The following is a 14,166-nucleotide window of genomic DNA, read 5'->3' on the forward strand; positions in this document are numbered from 1 at the left end:
AATCAAGTTGTGATTTTCAGCAAAATTGCAAAATCTTTTACTGAATGAATGCAAGCCCCAGCATAAAAAACTGTGTGCATCTCATCATTGTCTATTCTGCCATTGGCAGTTCCGCAGAGACACAGCTTTGCTCACTCCTCACGCAATGCTGTTCCTACAGTGCTGCACAGCTACAATGAACACACTGTCAGTCCCAGATGACAAGTGCCTGACAGTTATAAAACAGCACAATTAATGAAGGATGTATGAAGAAAAGAAAAAATAAGAAAAGAAAACTTTATATTCAGTGTCAAACTTTCATAGAACACACCGAGAATATTTGAATAAATATCATTTTTATTTAAAAGTCATCACAAACAAAACTGCATCCAGTCAAATCAAATGAGTTAATCTGAGTCAGAGTTACCCTGAGTATCAATGATGCGTTTGGTTGGGCTTTCACTCAGGGTCCCAAAATCATGTGGTGGCCAGAGCTGCAAATGATAAAGGATATACAGTAACAACGGTTTAAAAAACATGAAAACTAACAACAACAACAACAACAACAACAAAGAATGAAAATGCCTGTACCATTTATGTTCAAACCCTAACTTTAGATTTTGGGACATATGCTAATATGACTCTTAAAGATGCAAACGGATTCATAAAAGGTTGTGTTATTTCATCATCTGTCGTAATAGGGCCTCCAGTAGAGTGCCTCTGTCCAATCAGAAAGACAGAAGGTTGGCTGACCTGTTTCCAGGGTCGTGGCTGCTATGACATCCAGTGACATGACAACATAGCAGAATGGGAAGCTAGACAATATGTTATCCAAGCTTTGGTCAATCAGAAACACTTGCTTTGAACTTCCAACTGACTCACATCCCCAAATTGGGCTTAAAAAAAGCCATATTGGCCCATTATTTTTATTTATGAAATAGCTTTCACAAAACCTTTACAGCTCAGTTCGGAGCTTAATACTCAACATGAGGAAGATTCTATGAAAGAGGTAAGTAAAACTAACTTCTTGATTTAAAATATAACCCATTTTCCAAAATATATATATATATATATATATATATATATATATATATATATATATATATATATATATATATATATATATATATATATATATATATATATATATATATATATATATATATATATATATATATCCACACAAGTGAGAATGTACGGAAGAGCTTCCCCATTACCTTCAAGCAAACACGCCCGCGGATGAGAGCATAGGGAATTGGGCCATAGGTCCTTGAGTCAGAGGAGTTCCTTAGGTTATCCCCTTCGAGCCATACATGGCCTTTTGGAACCTACAATATAGGCACAGGCAGAAAGAGGGCAAACACCATCATTTCCTACAAAGTAAAGGAATCAAAAAGTCTTGCATAAGAGAACCTGCTTAACTTTAATCTGAAAAAGTGACTTGAGTTTGGAGTGAGAATCTACCTTTACCCCACCCACTTACAACCCCCCCCCCCCCCCCCCCCCAACACACACACACACACACCCCCACCCCGCTTTAGCCTTCTCTCCCTCCTTCCTCATCTTAACGCCGACCTGCCTGTCCCTCTTTAACCCCGCACCGTCTTAGGAGAGGGGTCATGGGTAACGGGCAGGGTCGGGGGGGGAGTGAGGATTTGAGAGAACTTCAAACAGGGTCATTAGGCTGTTGGCCGAGATCTGCACCCCTCTTACCCAGTGAGGGCAAAACCAGAGAGGGGCCTGAGATAGCTGGGCAGAGAGAGCGAGAGAGGGAGAGCGAGAGAGAAAGAGAGAGAATGAGGGCTACACTGCGGCTAGCAGCAGTGTCCAAGGGTCTCCACCGCGGTCCGACCTGCCAGTGGGGTGGTCATCCAAGCGGGCTCTAATTCACAGTGACACCAATTATGATTAATCTCATCACTTTAGGAGAGTAGGCTTGTCAAGGCCCTAATTAAGTGCGCTGTCCCCCCTATATGTGCAGACAGGATCAACAACACATTATATTGTCATAATGGGCATCACAATCCACGGGTCTATTTTTGTGTTGCCTAACTTTTTAACAGCAAAAGTCCTCTGGAGAAAAGCGAATAACGTGAAGGAAGAGAAATATAATCTACATTGGGATGACGTCACATCTTGTATTTCTCCGCTCGTATTCCTCATTCCCTGTCGCCCAGTTCTCTCTGATTGGAGCCTTCAGTCCGACTGTGGGATGCTGCATTTCATTCCATATTTGATAATTGAGACAGATGATGTGACATAATCACAAGCCAGTGACACGTTGACCTAACATGAGGTAAACAACTCGCTGAATAACAACGACACAAATGAATATCATTAAAGGAGTCATCTGAGAACCATATGTCAGCATGCTGGATTCTCACCATTACACCTCATTAACATGGTAACATATGCTGGCTCCCAAGCACAAGAAAAAGAAACACCACCATTTGTCATCTGCCACACTAGAACCCCACAATTCTTCTCATAAGCAAAATATGATGAAAGCACAACAAACATAAAACTAGTTAAATAACAAGGTGCAGTATTTCAACAAGCAAGTCGGACCCTTTTGATTCTGTTATGGAGAGAGTGCATTCTTCCAGATCGCTCATGTTCATATCAAACAGTATTTTGCCTCGAGTCCCATAAAGGAGAAGACTTCATTTAGAAACTCAAGCCAAGGTGTAAAAAAAAAAAAAAAAAAAGAAGAAAAATTAAAGGATCAAGCAGACAGGATTTCAGAAACAGGGAGAAAGTAAAGCGGTCTGAAACTTGACCTGCTGAGCTGCAGCTGAACATGAACATGAAAGCTTATGCATATCACCTTACAAGTCACAGGTGTATGGCCAAGAAAAGAAAGTGGTTTATCCCAGACCAAAGTCTGAAGAAAACAGACAATAAATCACATGTGACTATCGTAAGTTCAAGTTCTAGTAAATAGTAAACCAAAAAAATTGGCTAATCATAGGTTGTAATTTATGTAATATACAGACTGAGAAGCGTGATGAGTAAGTTAAGTAATCAGTTTGGCACATACCAAGAGAGACATGTCAAATTTTGACAGAGGAGCAGTTGAAACCACCATTCACGTGTCATTTACAAGCGCATACATTTCCAAAGATCGAGGTTGCCCAACACAGAGTTGTAGTGTTGAGGTGTGGCACCACTTTGATCTACTCTGTTGGTGACTGTGATTTGATGGATGGTGAAGCCTGCACCTGTCCTGTGGTTACTGGTTGGTCGGACGCCAGGCATTGTTTACCTGTCAAGAGACGTGTCGAGGAGAGCAGAAACTGGAGCGCTCTTCACTGTGGAGGTGCGCTGTTAAACACTTTCACAATTACAGTGCTCATTATGTTAAAATGATTGGGGTGGAAATCCATGTTAATGCTTAATACAGGAATAATTGGTTCATCTTCAACCATGTTGCTCTGTCTATCTTTACTGCAGAGAACAGGATGTATGAAGACATTTCATCTCTCCCATGTCTCGTTTCTTTCTTTTGCTCACTCTGCTATAATATTAGGGATCAAGTGTCATTGTTTTGACATAGTAACGCAGACACAGAACTGATTCCTAAAAGGTGACAGGGCAATTAGTCTGTTGTTGAATCTCTGAGGGTGGAGAGGAGCAGCCCGTCTGCGTGAACAAAAATAAAAACTAAAAGATGACACCACCTTCGAAAATTCACCTTTACAGATCCACACAATGTCCCACAGCGACATATTATTCACAAAAACACATTATTTATTCCAAGAGGAATAATAGTTAAAAACAACTGTCAAGGAGTCCTCAAAATGTTCTTAAAAAAAAGCTGTTACACAGTGAATTTGGTCCTTGGAGCTCTAACATATTTATTACGTTTCACATCAAGTTAATGTGCAGAATACTTGTGGTCGTGGATTATCTATAGCTAAAAATGCCAAAAAAAAATCACACTCCTCTGTCTAGCAATCTGATGGACGAGTTTGATTTTGCGGTCGCCAGGAGAATAGTACTTGTCCGTCTGCATTTTAACCAAATTTGGTAGAGGGGGTATTATGACGTGGGGTTGTTTCTTGGAAGTTGGGCTCAGCCCCTGAGTTCTGATGAATGGAACTCTGAAAGCTTCAGTACGCCAAGACATTTTGAACAATTTCAACTTTGTGGGAACAGTTTGGAGATGGCACCTTCTTGTTCCAACATGGCTGCACACCAGTGCACAAAGCAAAGTCCATAAAGACATGGATGAGCAAGTTGTGGTGTTGAATAATCTCACTGGCACAGAATCCTGACCTCAATGCAATAGAACACCTTAGAGTGGAGACTGCAAGCCAGGCCTTCTCCTCCCCACATCAGTGCCAGCCTTCACAGATGCCTTTCTGGTAAAACGGTCAAAAATTCCTATAAATGCACTCCTAAACTATGCAGAAAGTAGATTCAAAGTGGAGAAGTACATTTTTCTATGTATCTTAACCTTACTCAAATATTCATATTTATGATGACATTTTTGCCTTTGACTTGTATCTGAACTTATTACTCCTGCAAGTTTAAAACTGGCTCATTACAACTTTAACCTTCGTTTCAAGGACTTTGGTGAGAGATGTAACACCACAGAATCAAATGTGGAGATAAAGCATACTGTTCATTGAGCATAGAGTTAATGTTGCATAGAAAAACAGTAGCAGCAAAAAAAAAATAAGTTACTCTGTATATCACATTGAAGATGTCTCCAAAAAAAAATCACTTCTATTACTGCACATTTTCCCCAACACTTATTGACTAATTTTGTTTAAGTAGAGAATGTGAATGCTTTTGGCATCTCTAATTGTGCTCAAGAAAGACAGCATTAGTCTGATGGTATAGGCAGTAAAATAAACTTTTAATTTAATAAAAACACAATGAAACACCATTTACTATTGAGGGGAGTAGCCAAAAGAATGGTTCCTAACAATCCTCGAGTAAGTCAGATTGAGATGTAAAGGTATTTGTTTGTACAAATGGACATCAAGCACTCATTATCAGACAATTAAAGATACATCTCCTGAGCAGTCTAATAAGTATTCAGCTAAAATTAAATGAAAGTTGTTCGTATGGGAGTGAAAAGAAGTATTTTGGTGTCATCCAACCCGCAAACTTCACCCATATGTAAATATAGGAGTTCTCCACCTAGTGGTAAGTTAAAAGATGATCTGATCTGAGACGTCTGTCAAAACATTCTGCAGCTAGAAATTACAATGCCACCTCTTACAAGTTCACTCCTCTGTATGTTGGAGGTGATGCTTGTAGAAGAGGAAGCCTATTTATTTCCTTTTGTATTTGAGGAATGCCACTTATAGGCTTGGCCTCGTGCTATACCTCGCTGAACTCATTCACCAGTCTGCTCATAGTCTATAAAATACAGAATAAATTCAAAAACATGCAACATAAACACAACCTTTGGTTTGTGGGTATAAGTACACACACACACACACACACACACACACACACACACACACACACACACACACACACACACACACACACACACACACACACACACACACACACACACACACACACACACACACACACACACACACACACACACACACACACACACACACACACACACACACACACACACACACCCCCCTCCTCCCACCCATCAGTCTGTCCATTCGGCTGGCACTAACTCTAACAGGCTTCAGAGAGATTGCAGGCCTGAGCTGTGGGTGTTGGGTAGAGCAGTAATAGAAAAGCAATGACAGTGGTTTCGGCAGCAGAACCCCTGTTCACTCTCGGGTTTTATCACTGTTCTGAGGAAATATAGGTGTTGTCAAAAACTGATATTTTGACCAATGACACAAAATGGAAGTGTGTGGTCTAAAATGTAAACAACAATGATAGTGTATAGACATTGGTGTGCGCACAAAGGAAAAGCTGAGAGACAGTTTGCATTATGCATGGAAATCCCGTTTGTCATTTTGGGGTGAAACAAACTATCAAGTGTTTTGTTGTAAACACATTCTTCATTCATTCATTCTCCTTTTCAATGTATGATCTTTTTTCTCAACCTTTTTTTGTCATTTTAAAGAGACACATTGAGCTGTGGGAGTTTGAATCACAACAGTAAAACCACTGCTAGAAACCTTACTTGGTAAAGCGAGTTGTCAGAGGATGGAGAAAAAAGGTGGCGGGAAAAGAATTCCCCTTCAACAAATATATTATGAAAAATCAATAAAATTTCAATAAATGATAGATGATATTGTTATACTTACATATGTGTGAGTTTTGAAGAAGTCTGATGGGGAACTTGTGCAGATCTTGTCTCCCTCCAGTCCAATTACTCTTTTACAAATGTTCATATTGGGGTCAAATTGATTCCGTGCAATTACTATATCACCCCTGCAAAGAAAACATGAGCACTTCATTTTTGACAGGTGTCTAAAATAAGACTATCTCAAATAAAATATAAAAAAACCCCCACCCAAATAATATCATGAATGAATCATGAACGTAGAGTGAGATGATCAAGATTCCATAGAATAACTGTAGGGCCTGAATTTTACTCATTGCACATGACTCAGCAGATTGGAACTTACTTCTGTATTTTACAAAGATGACGACTCATCCGTTCAGAGAAGACAACATCATGGTTGACAATAGTAGGCTCCATGGATGGACCAGAGCACTGAAAGAGAATGACAAAAAGAGCATGTTTATCTTAGGAGAATAGGTCTCATTTGGGAAAAATCTGGGGAAAAAAATAAATAAATAATTGTTTATGCACAATACAGACCACCACAATTTCCCCAATGTACTCGAAGGCGCAATGTGCAATGCATCCATACTGGACTGTGTAGCCCAGAAAACCCAAGGTCTTCCACAACATGTTGCGAAACATCTCCACCTACAGAAGTGAACAAAAAAACACAGATTATAGTACAATTTTGTCACTGCGAATATGTGATCCATTTATGGCGAGTTTATGTTCTTTATAAGTTCTATAAAGAAAAAAATGTTTGTGGTTGAATCCTTATAGGTGTGGACAAGGCTGTTACAGTTGGCCTCCTCCTAACATGCCACAATCCCTGGTGTTTCATTGTCAGAGGCTGAGCAGCCAGTTCACACCACAAAACTGGCCTGAACTTTGACCCCGAGTAGCACGCACCAATCAACACCTCGCACCCAGGTGATGGACAAACACAGAAGCTGTGACACGTCCAACCAAGCAGCTCCACGCTGTCCGCGGAGAGTCCCTGACACTGTGTCATCTCAACTAAAACCGCAATCATGTGGGGTTATCAACTTATGTCAGCACCATAGAAACACAAAGACACCCCAAGCACCCACACAACGAACTGCCCAGCGAACACTGCAAACACTGCCACATGAACACAAACAAGGACTGTCCATGTGTCCTCTCAGCAAACATCCCATCCACACTCAGGTTATTGACTTTTACTCAAGCTGCAACCTGTGGGATGAACAGGGGAACGTAAGCCGGTATTTACACACTGTCAAGCAGAGTGCACACACGCACACACCTGCATATACACAAACAACAAGTGTATTACAATAGATACGGCTTGGCTTAGATGTTAGGCTGCACTTCAAACATTTTCTTTTAGCTGAGGCTGCTCTCCTGCCAGTCCACCACAGGGTAAAGAAATATTTTCCTCCATCTCCCTTATTCCTTCTGTCTCTTTCTCTCTCCATGTCTTCTCTCCCTCCCAGGGTATTATTAACCAAAGCAAGCAGAGCGGAAACCAAAGCCCCAAATCCTCAGAGCTCTGGGAATGACTTCCCAAAGATGGACAAGGATTAGACCCCCAATTTCTCCCCTTGCCCCACCACCTCCATCCCCTTTCTCCCCAGGTTCCCAACAGACTGGGTGTCAGGTGGCTCTCCGAGCTCTGCCAAAGGTGTTACCCCTAATCCCATTACCCCCCTCTAGTCGTCTCTCTCACTCTCTCGCACACACACACAATGTTCCCTCATTCAGTCCAACTACACTTCACCTATTAAACCCTCTATCTATTCTTTCATGGTTTGTCTCTTTGGCCCATTCGCCATTCTTTCTGATCCAGAAAAGACCAACTCTCTGCTTTCACCTCCTTGTGTGCTGCCACTCTGCTTGCTCCCTCTGTTCCCAGATCACCCCAGGCCACCCTCTAGTTTCCAGCGCTCCTGAAAATTACAGAACTTGAACAGGTGAAGGGGAACATACATAAAGTCAGTGCAGGGCCCGAATGAAATGCCCCATTCCAGTAGCAGGCTGCTCCGGTCTCTTGTTCTGTACCACAGGAACTATAAACTCAGGCTTACCCCAGCTGGCGCAATAACACGTCTGGCCCTATAATTCCTCTGTTGGGAAGCAAGTGGTCTAAAGGTTAATGTGAATCTCAGGTCTGCACTAAGGCAACAAGTTCCTTTCTATTTCTCTTGCTCTCGACCAACTCCACCAGCATTTCTGACACCGTCGTAGTGTAATGCACCCTCAGACATGATCTTTCATGTGCTCCTCCTTCTGCTACACTGGGGACCAGGAATCTTTGTTAGCACTTTTTCGCAAAGCACAGTGGACAGCCTCCTGTACAGCTGCCCTCATATCTCTGTTTCATCACCCCCCCCCCCCCCCCCCCCCTCCATTCCAGCATGCATTCATCATAGGTAGGGATTAAGGGACTTTGCATAACAAGATCACACGGCCAGTGACTGATATCAAGAGAGTCCATATGCAGCCGCCTGGTTTTCTGAGGCACCCTCTGTCATTGATAGTGTGTGTGTGCATGTGGTGTGATGGTGTGTGAATGTTGACAGACAATAGCATTACCTATGTGTTTTATAGAAAGTATATACGCGAGCTGGAGAAACTCCTCTGGGATTCAGAATGGGCTGGACATCCTCAGAGACCTCTGATTGGATCTTTATTACCTCTAATACCCCCGGGCAAAGAGTCACGCAACGCACACTATCGTCCACAATTGTCCACAATACCAGCTGCAGCTGGTTGTGCTGGGAGATACCAACATTAATTGAATGCTGTATTACAGCTGTAAATTAACACAAAGTCTCCCCGTTAATCCAGGATTACACGCCAAACATGTTCATGGGAAAACAATGAGAAGTCATCGCAGCGCTCCCAGCAGAACCATCTGTGGCCACATCCCTCCTGTTGTCACAGCACAGCACTACAGTGAGGGGAAAAAGAGGGGGATCCCTAATGAATAGATGTCAATGAAAACATTTGATTGTGTATTTAACTCTGTGATCCTCTTACAGAGGGTGCTTTGTTCACTTGGGCCAAAAAAAAAAAAATTACAACTCTATAAACGGGAGAAACTTTTTGATAATAAATACGAATGGAACTTTTCAATAAATTTACTTGATGGTGAAAGTAATTTTAGTAAGCAGTTGAAAACAGTAAAAAATATAAATAAATAAATACATTTTAAAAATGTCATGTCTGTCAACAGTTTCATTGCAATCAGATTGGAAGATGTGACATTGCTTCAGAATTCAAACTATGAAAATGCTTTGACATTTTACAAACCTATAATCAAGATGGCCAATAAAACAATATACATGACATTTACATAGGCTTGTAAAGGTGATGATTATAAAGGTCATTAATTGAATAAAATATTAATCGACTGGAAAAACTTTATATTTTTACTTGAATACCCTGATAAACCTTCTTGCATTCAGTTAGAATTTCATAATAATATTAGTTTAAATCTGCTAATGTACAAAAAGCACACACAAATTAAAGCCAGTAGTAGCAAATCAAAATTGACATCTAATTAAATACACATTATTGAAGCCATGTGGAAATATTCAGAAAAGAATTACTGCCATGGGTCTCAGGAGGTTTGACCTTGCCACGGCTGACTCGTGGTAATTGATATACATGACCAGTCTATTAGAACCACAAAGAGAATTTCAATCCAAACAGCACACAAGGGCCTTGCAGTGGACTTCTTACACAACTAAATTAGGAAAACATGGGCTGAGAGAGAACTGGGCAACAGGGGGGCTAAGAGGCTTACGAGCCCCTTGTCAGATATTCCTCTTCTCCCTGAGGATCCCAGATGGAAGGGAGTATGGAGGAGCAGGCACACCAGAGTGGGGACGAATCCCACCTCTGATGTCTTCCTCTGGGCAGCAGAAGGCAGGGGAGGGTTGGGGATTGGTCCTGTTGCGCAGAGCTTGGTTTGATCTTAATGTGAGCTATGAAAAGGGTGGCGATTTAGATACTGTGGGGGGGTCTGTTTCAACTATCAGTGCAATCAGAGATAATCCTGCTGATTTAAACACAGACACCTGGCCGGATGGAAAGTGACAGATGTAAAAGTCCCAGTCACAGACTACTAAGTCCAGCCTCAAACTCTCCAAGGCCTGTCTTCAGCCACAGACTTAAATGAAGGGACTGATCTCCATATTGCTCTTTTCATTGTTGCCAACGGCAACACAGCCGTGAAACAGCTGAGCGAGGTTACTATTTGAGGAGCTGAGGATTTAAACCTACATTCAATGGGTCACCCAGAGCAAATAATAGGCAAGTGATATGAATACAACTGCTATGAATTGAAAGGAAGTGCAGGTTGACAGCGACCCCAGTCAATTACACTGAATGGAATATCAGTCACTAAGCCTTATTGTATTGACCACCAGTGATTGTGACAAGCTGGCCGGGTGCTGAGAGATCTTATCTGATGTCGTATTAGATTTACAAAGGAGTTTGGGTTATGCACAGCCCAGCTCATGGCGAAGCCTTGCTCTTGCAAATGACAAGACCTCTCAGCTGTTTTCTTTAAGGGTGCATGTGCCTCCCTCAGGGAGTTAAATATGGCTCACTGTCGTTGTATATGGGGCGGTGGGTGTCGGGAAACCACAATCAAACCATTTCAAAATATATGTTGAAGAAATGGAAAAAGTCAAATTTTTTTAGACCAAATTATCTGCAGACAAAACCTGCAACATGCATATTGTTCTTGTGACCATAGAATATTAGTTTTTGTTTAGCGTTAACAAAACAAATACGGTGCATTTTGATGATAATCTTGTATCCTCCGGATGCAAAATGTCAACCCCTTCTTGAACCTGACATGGTTGTCAAAATTAGACTGAAGAAACCAAAACAGTCTGACCAGGAAAACTGTGACATGTTATGACTGCTGCCATTATTTAGCTCAATCAGATACAGAGACTGATAGAAAAACAACCTCAGCAAAACACCTCCTTGGTAGATGATACTTTGAAAAGGGGGAAATTGGTGTTATTCTTTAACAATCCTGCTCTGGACACACTACAACATGCTTAAAAGTGCAATGGAACCCAAGAGTTTACGTGGAATTTTGGAGAGTTGGCAATTAGGTGACTGAATGTGGAGAAAGTCATGTATTTACAGAGTGCAAGCTGCGTTGTTAAAGCTGGCTCCTATCTTTTGAGATGCAGGTCAGCTTGCACATCTTATTTGTCCCATATAGGGTTTCCACAATGCCCAGTGTTGTCAGTCATGATATATTCCCTTGGTCTCCTGTCAGCACTTATAAATCTCAACAGGCCTGTCAAAACAGCAGGACCATCTCTGCTGAGAGCATTTGTAAAGTGAGCAGTTGGGCAATTGCTTCCTTCAGAGCATCACAGCATCCTGCGATCTTGTGCCGCCTCTGGCCTTACTCTCCCACACACATCTTTTTACAGTTGTCTTGAGCTTAACACTAATCTCTCATCAGTAAATCAGCATTATTATGGCCACTATGCTGTAAAAAAAAAAATAAGCAGGGTTTCTACATAACAACAGCTTGTCCAATATGACAGAACAAGCATGTACAGTAAGAGTATAGTGAAAATATAATAACTGAATAGAGATGACCTGTCTTTTTTTTAAAAACATATCACACATGTGTGTGGAATGGTGCAGTACATAAAAGTACAAATCCTCCCAGAAGGTAGTGCATGAACTACTGTTATATGTCAAATTACTCTTAGGTAGTTCCAATGTACTCACTCATATTCTATGCTACACATTTGAGGGTTAAACTAGACTGTATTTTAATTTAAATTAGCTCAATGTTATATGAAAAAATTGAAAAGATGAAAATGTACCTTAAGAAAAGATTATTCAAAGATTGTTATACTTGCCAGTATTCTTAAAAGCACATATTGCACAGACGTGCAACTATACATACAGACTCTATATCTGCCCTGGCTTCTCATGGTACTCTTCAAGTGATGCATCTGTGTCATTATAATTGCATGTTTTGTCTCAGAATGAATGAAGTATCCATTTAAGTCATCCAATGCTGATTATTCTTGGAGAGAGAGAAAAAAAACTAAGACGGCCAAGGCCAAAAAGCAACAGCATCAACAACAAAATAATATAAACAACAGGTCCCCTTTATGGTTCACAACAAAAGGATCCTCCATCTCCATTTTGTCCTATCCACTCTTACAAACAACCATCTCCATGTGCATATTTTCTCTGACAATTTCCTCTACCAGTTCTGCCAGACTGCTCCAAGTCTAACATCCTGTGTCCACCATCTCTCAGTCCAAGTTCAAACTGGAGTTTTACGTCTAAACTGCTCTACATTAGCTGTCCCTGGCCTGTTCATTCTTTAAATTCTGTCTGTCAGTTCATTCTCTTGGTGGTGGTGGATGATGGATGCAATAATTTAGTACTATATTTCATTAGAAAATATTACCTAATTTGGATGGTAGCAACAATTTGAGACATAGACAATAATAAAACTGTATATACATACATACAATGTTGAAAAAGACACACCACCCTTTACAGTACATAAATCCATCAAATGACTCAGAAACGCTGGAGAAATCTGTGCGCAAACATCAATGCCAAAGGTCAATATTGGATGCTGAAGAACTTGAGGACCTCAGGCAACACTGCTTAAAATACAGGCATATATCTGGACTGGAATATACTACATGACCAGCCCCGCCCCCCCCCCAAAAAAGACCCCAAAAAACTGTGAACATCACCAAACAAAATGCCACATGTGAATCAGATCCAGCCTGTTACGGGGGAAGCTACATCAGTCACAATGAGCAGTCACACATTCCTCTTTGAAATCTCTTGCAGTTGGTCTCCTCACTTGTCACACATTTACAGGCTGCTGTCACATGTTGATGTTTTTGTGGCCTCAACATCCCTAATACAATGTATAACAACCAACAAAGTTAAAATGATTCAAAGTTTATTAGACTTACAGTGAAAACCATGTTTCACTACAATAGACAAGACTAAAATAGAATACAATCGAACAATGAGTTTGGACTGAAAACTATCAAAGAGTCAAATTGTGACTCTTTTTTTTTTGACAACAATTGTGAATAAGCAAGGGCTAATGACACTTTTAGGGTGTTGTAATCAGAGAAAGGTTTCCCCTTCTCTCCTCCTGTGTTGTTAAGGTCAAATCTTATTTTGGCTCCACATATCTCTGCGAGGTGGCGTTTTCACACATAAAAACAAATAAGAGCAAATCATAGAACCCATCTGAATGATGCTTTAATAGTTGGGCTGCAGGCACAACCATCACACTGACTGTGACACACCTCGAAGGGGTTGACTTGTCTTGTACTGTGGTGTGGTGTGCTTCCGAGGATTTGAAGCTTCAGTTTTGAATGTTTCAATATAAATAACAATTGCTATATTTGCTATATTTATATATACGTCTCAGTACTCTCCTATGAATTTACATGTCAGCTGTCAATGTGTGTTTGACAAGAAACAATACAGCCTGGATCATAGATTGATTTCTGTATTTCTACATTTTAAAATAAATTGTGAAATAAAGATAAAATGGATGTTAGATCGTTGCTTTTCCTCTGAAATGAAAAGTGATCTCGAGTTGAATAAGGTTGGTGTGGTAAAGCATTATCCTGACTCCCGAATGAACGAACAAGGTCAGAAAAGCAGAACAGGCGGCACCGTTGAGGAGCAAAACACTGTCTGTTGAATGAAATCTACATCCGTGCACGTTTTTGATTAAACTCAATGGTCCTTATTTAAAGAGCAGCAAATAATCGGCGGAATGTAAAGTTACTCACCACCGTGTGGACTCACCACTCTGACCATGCACTCACAATAACAAATTCAACTTCCCTTTGACAACTTCCTGGAGACACCTCGAAACATCGGCGTTTCTCATTGGTTCAGATCCAACAAGCTCGCCTCTCATTGGCTAATACGCG

The 14,166-nt window shown here is 40.8% G+C and overlaps 1 protein-coding gene across 1 annotated transcript; it reads right to left on the reverse strand.

Annotated features, from left to right (window-relative positions):
- Window positions 1-386: 386 nt before the first annotated feature.
- Window positions 387-14,068, reverse strand: immp1l (inner mitochondrial membrane peptidase subunit 1; the record flags this gene model as incomplete). Its single annotated transcript, XM_080494625.1, has 6 exons — window positions 14,023-14,068; window positions 6,743-6,853; window positions 6,546-6,634; window positions 6,222-6,348; window positions 1,197-1,307; window positions 387-473 (listed from the first exon to the last, which is right to left on the reverse strand). Exons 2-6 carry the CDS (start codon window positions 6,845-6,847, stop codon window positions 387-389), a joined length of 519 nt encoding a protein of 172 aa, XP_080350751.1. The 5' UTR covers window positions 6,848-6,853; window positions 14,023-14,068.
- Between the last annotated feature and the right edge of the window lie 98 nt (window positions 14,069-14,166).

The sequence above is a fragment of the Blennius ocellaris genome (assembly GCF_963422515.1).
Source record: "Blennius ocellaris genome assembly, chromosome: 1".
NCBI lineage: Eukaryota > Metazoa > Chordata > Actinopteri > Blenniiformes > Blenniidae > Blennius > Blennius ocellaris.